Below are 8,581 nucleotides of genomic sequence, written 5' to 3'. Positions count from 1 at the left end.
AGAATATGGAATGGTCTAATGTGCGTTTCAAAGTTAGACACTCTTGCCGCCCCCCCCAAATTCCTAAACTATCTGCATTACAATAAATTTGTGTAAAACTATGCAAAGGAACAAGTGGACCACCTAGTTCTGGCTGCTTGGTTAAAATGGAAAAAAACAAATGTGGATGGTTGAAGGTGGAGCTTTCAGTCCTTTTGTGCCTTTTGTTTGTCTCTGTGTGAGCAAGCATTAAAAACCAGAAAACAAATGGGATGGTCTGGTGAAACACTGTGTTTTGTCGGAGGATAAATGTTGTAAGCTTTTGACAGCAGTCCAAGTATATTATATAATGTTTCTCTGAAAATAGCATGATATTTTGTTCTGGTCTGAATTATATTTATTAGTTCAGGTGAATGCTGGGAAAACCAAGATCTGTATGTAACCAGCACTTAACGTAAGTTACTGATTTGTAGAATATCCATCAGTCAGGATGTCTTAAGCCAGTTTGTTTGATCAGAAAAATCTGAAACTAAGAATATTTATTCCTATGTAGCTAATACTGGCAAATGGCATTTGAGGAGAAGCTGGAACTAGCAGAGGTTGGTGGCATCTGAAGGTCAAACTTGGATACATCAAACCTGTCTTGAGAGTAACTCATAAATGTAGGTTTCCAGGTCCTGATGAGTCCATACTCATGTGTGCAGCTGCCCCCAAAAGAAAAGATTATATAAACTGGTTGTACAAATGCCTGGAATATCACTATTCTGAAGTGTTTGTATACCCTTTGTAGAATAGCAGAAGAAATTACAGTTTTAAAGACTTGTTTGTTTGTTTGTTTGTTTGTTTTTTCTAGAGGAAACTGTTAAGATGTGACCTGAATACGTCTCAGGAAAAAAAAGTACATTAAATTCCTCTGCAGTACACCTGTGATTTTTCTTCTTTTATTGTTCTTAGAGTCCTATTCATCTGTGAACATTGGAAGTGCTAAAAATACCAAATTGTACATAGGCTTCTCAGGCTTTCCCACCTTTTAGTTCAAAGATGTGTGTCCAAATGAAGCCCTTGGAATGATGCAGTGATACCTCATCCTTCTCCCTATGCATGTCCTGGATCAGTTACGTGCTGAGAGCAGCATCCTTTGGCCGTGGGAGTTTGGGGCTCATTAAAAAAGTCATGACTGTAGGAATACCGTGTTGGCCTGTGCTTGTCTCTTGTGAGAAAGAGCAAGCAGAACTCATCTTGAGTGCTAAAAATCCACAGCCACTCTGTCCTTTTAATGAGATATCAGCTTGGATAACTTAAAACCAAACTTCCCTTATAGAAAATACAGAAGGCTTAAGTTTATTTGTGTTTTAGAAGAAAAAGTGGGGACTTCATATTTCTGCCTACAGAAATAATCGGATTATTAGCCTGTAGATTCAGAGCCTTTAATATTTGAGGGGCATATTGTCTGACCTTCACAGTACTTTGCAATTAGGCCTATAGTGCCTAATATGTATCATGTAAAAAATGCTAATATCTGCTGGACATAGAGGTCTCAGACTCCAAAATAGATTTGAACATGGTAATTCTTTTCCAAACTCATGTTTGAAATAGTGCATGCACTTTCTTTACCCTTAGGATGTTTCCTGTGCATGAATGTACAAGGAAGTTCTCCAATATTTTTAATTTATTATGGACTTCTCTTCTGGTTTGTGGTTTTACACTCTGTATAATTTTTCTTCTTTATTTCTTTAATATCTCTAAATGCTTTTACTGTTTAGCATTACAGGGGGAGAATATATTGGTCAAGAACTATGCAGTTGTAGTATAAGTAAATGTTACTAAATATTTCTGTTTCTGTCCTTTTAAACAGATGATACACAATTATATGGAGCACTTGGAAAGAACCAAACTTCATCAGCTAACAGGGGGTGATCAGCTAGAATCGACAACACACAGTAGAATTAGGTAAGCTATTTATTGCTCTCACCCTGAAATGAGAAAAAAATTCAATTCATTTCTGTTTGCAAGACTTTGTTCTTTAATCCTACAACAACAGTTTGGCTGAATCAGAAAGATTTGTTGTATGATTGGAACGCAGTAAGAGAACAGCATAGAAATCCGTAGAAAGCGGCTTTTGCTGTTGTGCAACTAAGCGTTGAGATATACTTCATAGATTAATTAGCCTTGAACAATTCGAGTTTTTTGGAGTGTTTGTGTTGGGGCAAGCAGGGAAAATGTCAGTGACTGTCCCAGCATGGCCGCGGTCTAGCTGCGTCTTTGTGTGCCGGCATGGTACCTGCTTGTCCTCAGGGCTTGCTGGGAATAGATTATGCAGATTTGGGAGCTTTGGAATCTATGAACCCTTCATGGAAGGAGGGAGAAGCACTCTTGGGCTGGTTGTGCTTCTGCGCTACTGCATTGATGCTGTGAGGAGCGGCAAGGGGGAGGAGGGTGGTGATGTCATTGCTTTGGAGCTGCTGCAGAAGAGTGGAATGCTGCTGCTGCTGATGGCATTGTTTTTGTGGTGGCGGCCGAATGACAGACTTTGCCTACAAAGATCCCCCTTTGGCCCCTGCGTAGCCTTCTTGGAGCCGGCATTCCACCATGCCAGCGCAGCGCCATGAATCCGGGCTGCATGCTGCTGTTTGTGTTTGGCTTCGTTGGCGGGGCGGTGGTCATTAACTCAGCCATCCTGGTGTCGCTCTCTGTTCTGCTGCTCGTGCACTTTTCCATTTCCACTGGGGTGCCAGCTCTGACGCAGAACCTCCCGAGGATCCTCAGGTACTCCGACCCACTGAACCCCATCTTTGTGTGCTCTCACTACTCCCCCGCTTTCTGTTCTCCTGCTTTTTCAAACAGGGACAAATTAGAAAAGTAAATTATGTATAAATGTCAGGTTTTGTTGTAAGTGTGTCTGTGTATGGAGATACAATCTATTTTTATCATTGCCTTTTATTTAAGGTCAGTTTATGTATCTCTTTTCTGTGCAAAGCTTTAGCATCAGTTTAATATAAGCTGCTGCAAAAGCTGCAGTGTTAATGCCAGGGATAAAGCTCACGTTCAGTGTATTGTCAGGTACTTGGCTGATCTTGTGCAGCATAAATGTATGCAGTCCAAGGCTTTGTACTATTAAACTGCACCTGTTTTAATAAAAAGGCTTATGTAAGATCAGTTAATTGATGTTAAAACCACAGTAATTAATTGATTATGTTATTTTTAAGAAATCTAATTATTGGTTAGTGGGGGAAAAAAAATCTTTCATTATTTAAGCATTAGAGCTCTTAAAGTGTATTCACTATTGTTCAGCCAAATGTTGCCCTCTCCTCTGTTTCAGTACATGTATGGCAAGTTGCCAGCTGTCTGTTGTGTGTCCCGTCACCCTCCCCCAGGTGATGTTCTGTTTGTCCTATGTGCCTGGAGCAGTAGCAGACAGAAATGCTTTAGAATATTGTGGCCAAAAGTAGTCTTGGCATCTTTTAATACTATAATTACAGCTGGAAAAGTTTTAAAATGCAGCTTTCTGGCCTGAAAACTTGACATGTTTTACCTGTGGCTATAAATTTAATGGTAAATTTTATTTTAAATGGGAAAGATGCTGGAAATTACTGTTCTCTGAACACTAATGTTGTGAAGTCACTAATGTGACTTCTTCCTCCTTAATACTTGGTGCATGTAGATTTCGTATGGTGGTATGCTTTTAACTTGGGTCTGTGAGCAGAGTAGTGTTGTTCCAAAGATTAAATGCAATCAATAGATTGGCAAAAATACCAATTTATACCAGTAGCCAATAAAAAACTTGAATGAATATTTAAATATGAAGAAATAAAAGAAATTTCAAGTGAAACTCTGTAGATTGACCTAGTTGGTAAGGCTGTGTTTGTTTAAAAAGGGGGGGGGTAACCCAAACCCAGAACAAATATTTCCCAACTCTAAAACCAAACAAAACCAAAACAGCACTTCATATTCAGTAACTTACAAGTTACTTTTAAGTGTTAAACGAGTCAAATGGTTTGAGAAATAGATTTTTTTTTCTAATGTGCTTTTGCTCCCCCAGAGTATTTAATGGATTTGAGGGGTTTGGGGAAACTATGTTTTTTCCTGCCCTTCTAATTTGCTTTAGGAATTACATGAATTAAAATTAGCTTTCTTAGTCTTAATTAATTTTAAAAAAGAGATAAAAATACAGGATGAAGGAATGTAATTGTAGAAATTTTTTTCTATTTTTAAACACTAGTCAGATTTTAGAACTGAGCATCTAAAAGTTCCTAAAGGCTCCTGCAAATGTTTTAATGCACCACTTATTAGTTTAGGCTTTTAAAATAGGTGTTTCCATTTTGCTCACTGTGGCATTTTCAGATTTTTTTTGTGCACTGGGGAGGCGGAAGAGGTTCTTTGCTTTCTGCTCAACAAGCAGTGAAATAAATTGAAATTGCTTCAGTCTAATTGGATAATTTCTTTTAATGCAGACACTCACATAATAAGCTTAATTTCCAAAATAGCCTCTTTTGCAAACTTCATTTGCTGTACAGCCTGACCTCTGTTTTAAAGCATCAAAATATGTTTATTATAAAGTTTTTTTTCAAACTAATCTGGAAAATAAAGTGATGCCAGGTGTGAACTGTTTAAACTGTACCCATTTAATATTCTTTCTTTTGGGGATTGCAAAGCAGATCAGCTTTATGGCATGTGGAATGTGCAATATGGAAATGTGCGGGACCCTCTGCATTAAGCCAGGCATCTCACAATGCAGCTCTATCAACCACTGAAGGGCAGCTTTTCTTCCTCCTTTTTGTTACTGCACTTTTTATCCACTGCAATGGTCTCAGCCCCTCTTTTGACATAATCTCAGCTTCTGTGGCCTCTCTTTTGTTCCCCACATGCCTGAGACTTGTGGGAAATCGAAAGCAAAGCAGGACCTGTTACAATAGTGGGAAATCTTGGAATCCACTGTGGGATTTCTCATTACAGCAGTTGCAGATGCTGGAACATTATCTGATGTTTTGAATTTTGTAACCCAGAGTGATTTTGCTTCACTTACTTGTTGCCTGCTTTGTTGTGCTAAACTACTTCACAATTAATGACTTAATTTGGAATAATATTTCTGAAAGACCAAGATAGCTCCAATGTGAGAATTAGGTGCAAAGGTTTTTGTGACAAGGACCATCTTTGTACACCTGGACTGGAAAGGTTCATGCCAATTCAAATTGTTTGCTGTTTGAACTTTGTGATTTTGACAATGTAAAATTTACCGAAGGGAGTTTACTGATTAATTGGTAAATGAAATCCCTTCTGCACTAACTTTTCTTCAAAGTAAATAAACAGAATCAAAAATATGTCCAAAAATGCTTAGCTTTTGCTTTTCAGCACACCTTGCCATATATTTGCATGTATTTTGTATGCAGATACTAATTCCGTCTAGGTTATGTTTAATCTGTGAGGGGCCTTGTGAAAGAAAGCACGCGTGGTTGTGTATTGGCTTTTTATAATGCTAAAATGTGAAAACTATGCCATCACTTGTGCACACTTTTATCTTCTCTGTCTACTATACTTAAAGCTGTGCTCGTTGATTATAGTAATTTTTTTTCTGCATTACATTGTTCTGCCTGAACAAACACTTTGCTTATCTCAGTTCTAGGCCTGGCTGATATTTTTCCTTTTCAGGGCTGGCCTCAGTATCCTATGAATGGCATTGCACAAAATGGTTTTGTCTCTTGCTAGCAGGAAGAATGAATCCTTTTGTTCACTGAGCACATTGCTGACTGGGGTTTTTTTGTTTCTTTTGAGGGTTACTACGTAAACCTTTGGAATTTCCAGATGCTATTTGCCATAGGGAAGAAGAAAGAGTGAAGAAGTGAAAATTTGGGATGAAATAATTTGCTTTGCTGGCACAAGCTTTTGTGTAGCTTTAGAGTGAAATAGAGTGTTGGAACTGATCTTGGGTAAAACTACACAATTTTTAGCTGAGCCAGTCGTAACATTGGTAATTCCCTGAACCAGTTCTTTTCTCTTACACAAATCCATTTCTGTGATCTTCGGAATAAAATACCGAATGATTTGAGAAGAGTTGCTTGAGGGTTACTGTTTACAATTTTGCAAATGTTTCAGTTGATGATTTAGCTGTTTGCTGTTTTAGAAATTATGTGGTTATATCTTGGAGAAAAAGTTGCAAAATGGTATTTTTAATAGTGGCTGCTGAAAACTATTTTGAATCTGAAGTAAGGAAACATTTTTGTCTTATACTTCTATTGAACAGGTGTTTCATTTCCATAAAAATTTAGCTGTAGTGTAAATAAATAACTGCTATTTAAAACCATGCAATTGACTTGGCAATTGTGAAATGAGGAACTATTGGGTGCTGTGACACAGTCTGGGTGTGCTGCACTGTGCATTTAATGGGGCAGTGTCTGGGTGTTTGAACCTGGAATTTCACCACTTCCCTGCTGATTTCAGAGGCCGCAGGCAAATAAACTGTGGGACATCTGAGATGGCTGATGAACCCTGCATGTCTTTCCAACAGGAAGGAGCGTCCAATATCCCTGGGCATCTTCCCATTACCTGCAGGAGATGCTCTCCTCACACCCGAGGCTCAGAGGGAGGTAGCAGAAACACCTGCAGCAGAGCACTGGAAATTCCACGAACTGAGCCAGCCACGGTCCCACACCAGCCTCAAGGTGAGTGCAGCCTGGCTGCCTTGTGTGGCAGGAAAAACTCCCATAACAGATGGTAGATCTTTGGGAGGATGCAAAAAACCAAAAAGCCACCAAATTGAAAGAGGGGAGGTAGACCCCTAAAACTTTTCTGTATAAGCCAAATGCATTGCTTACTCCAGTGAACTTTGAGGGAACTTTTCTTAGTACAAGAAACAAAGTGCTGGGGGCATTTTCCAAATGAGTGATAATACAGATTAGTTCTCCTCTTATTCTCGGTAGTGGGTCTTTTCTTTCTGACTAAGGACCCTTTCCAAAGGTTCCAACTTGTTTTTCCACGCTAAATATGTTACTAGGTAGTGGGAACAGTCTAATTAGCTTTATTAATGCTGCTTTAGAAGGCAAGCTTTGGTTACTACATGGGCAGTGCTCTTCATGCAGCCTCTGCCTACTACCAGCTGTATGGTGCAGGTAGACCACAGAGCTAAGAATGACCTAACTTTCCTAAATTAGTCTGTGAGCATGATTTCCCTTGCTTGTAGCCTGGTCATAATTCCTGCAATTTTTCTATGTTCCAGCTGTGAGAGGGTGGAATAAACCAATCTGCAGGAGTGGAGGAATGGGGGAGTGGTGTTGGAGTGTGATAAGTCTGGCAGTCTAGGGTGCACTCACAGCACAGCAGGAGGGGGATCTGCAGGGTGAAGAACTCCAGAATGTGTAACTCCTCCCAGTATATATTTCTTCATGAAGTTTTTTGGAATGTACTCTTATTTCTGGAAAGGCATATAGCTGAGAGGAGTTTCCTCTTAAGTGAACTTAATACCTGCCTAGCACAGGAATATTGACTGATCAGAACTACAAAACTATTTGGAGGTAATAGGAATCCATTTATTTATCATGGATGTCATAAGGAGATAATGGGAAGACTAAGTAGTGGTTAATCATAGGGATATCAAAGTGACAGTGTGAGTTTGCTTCTAAAAATTTTTCACTTAAAAAAGAGTGCTAGTCAGGAGGTTGGATCTTGAATATGTCCGATTCCCTTTGTCTTATGCTATTAACATTAGTGAATTGGCAGATTTTAGGAAAGCTGACTGAAATATAACTTATGTTCAATAAATACAAGTTATGACTAAGAGTAGATGAAGATGAGATAGAAAGGGAAGCTTCTGATTCCATCTTCCTCCTCAGAAAATTGGCTAATCCATATCGTCAACATAGGCTTCTTGGTATAATTCTTCTAAAAATAATGTACTGCTAAAATGAGAATTCACAAAATAGCACAAACTGTAGTTGTTCAAATCTATTTATTCAGAATAAGTTCCTTGAGTCCAAAGCAACATCTTTACTTTACTAGCTATGAATGTAAAGTACTTCTGAATTGAACCTGTTGAATAACCTGATATATTGAAGTCAAAACCAGCATTTGAAACTTTTTCTCTAATACTTTTCTTCTGAATATTTTTAACATCCAGTACAAGGCACAAAGAAGCTTCTGGTGCTTTCTAGCATCTATTTTCCGTTCATGCCTGAACCTTTCCTGAATGGTCAGTGTTTCCTCCAAAACTATCACAAATAGGGAGCAGATAGGCAGAGATGAAAAAAATCTGTTATTCTGTAGCTTGTGCAATAGTGAGATTGCTGGATATCATTGTAAGATAACACACATTTATGTACCTGTCATTCTTTTCTACTCATTCCTGCACAGCACTGCTGATAAGTTAATCCTTCAGATTTACTTATTGAATTTTTAAACTTTTTTTTCCAGGAGGTGTCTTTTGGCAACATGATGAAAAAAGTCAATTTTGCTAAGTCAGCGCAGCACTGAATTTCAAATGTTTAGTCTTTGAGATATTCTGATTAATTCAGTGTCATTTAATTAAATTACTTTTGCTTTTCTTTAGTTCTAGAACAAACATTTGTAATAGTTTAATCTGTGTGGTTTCCAAGAGTAAGCTAAAAAATACCAT

At 38.4% G+C, this 8,581-nt stretch overlaps 1 protein-coding gene across 3 annotated transcripts in view; it reads left to right on the top strand.

Annotated features, from left to right (window-relative positions):
* Positions 1 to 2,443: 2,443 nt before the first annotated feature.
* The window catches only part of SPAG9 (sperm associated antigen 9), a 36,236-nt gene continuing 30,098 nt past the window's right edge, over positions 2,444 to 8,581 (top strand). For 2 of the 3 annotated variants that reach the window (XM_031060011.1, XM_005424597.2), the window contains exons 1-2: positions 2,444 to 2,745; positions 6,482 to 6,635. In XM_031060011.1, coding sequence (XP_030915871.1) covers positions 2,585 to 2,745; positions 6,482 to 6,635 — 315 coding nt within the window. In that variant the 5' untranslated portion in view covers positions 2,444 to 2,584. The remainder of the gene's footprint in view (positions 2,746 to 6,481; positions 6,636 to 8,581) is intronic. The other variant, XM_014308471.2, reaches the window with a different exon arrangement.

This window comes from Geospiza fortis, unplaced genomic scaffold (assembly GCF_000277835.1).
Source record: "Geospiza fortis unplaced genomic scaffold, GeoFor_1.0 scaffold244, whole genome shotgun sequence".
Classification (NCBI taxonomy): Eukaryota; Metazoa; Chordata; class Aves; order Passeriformes; family Thraupidae; genus Geospiza; species Geospiza fortis.
This window is presented reverse-complemented; position numbering and strand designations above follow the sequence as displayed.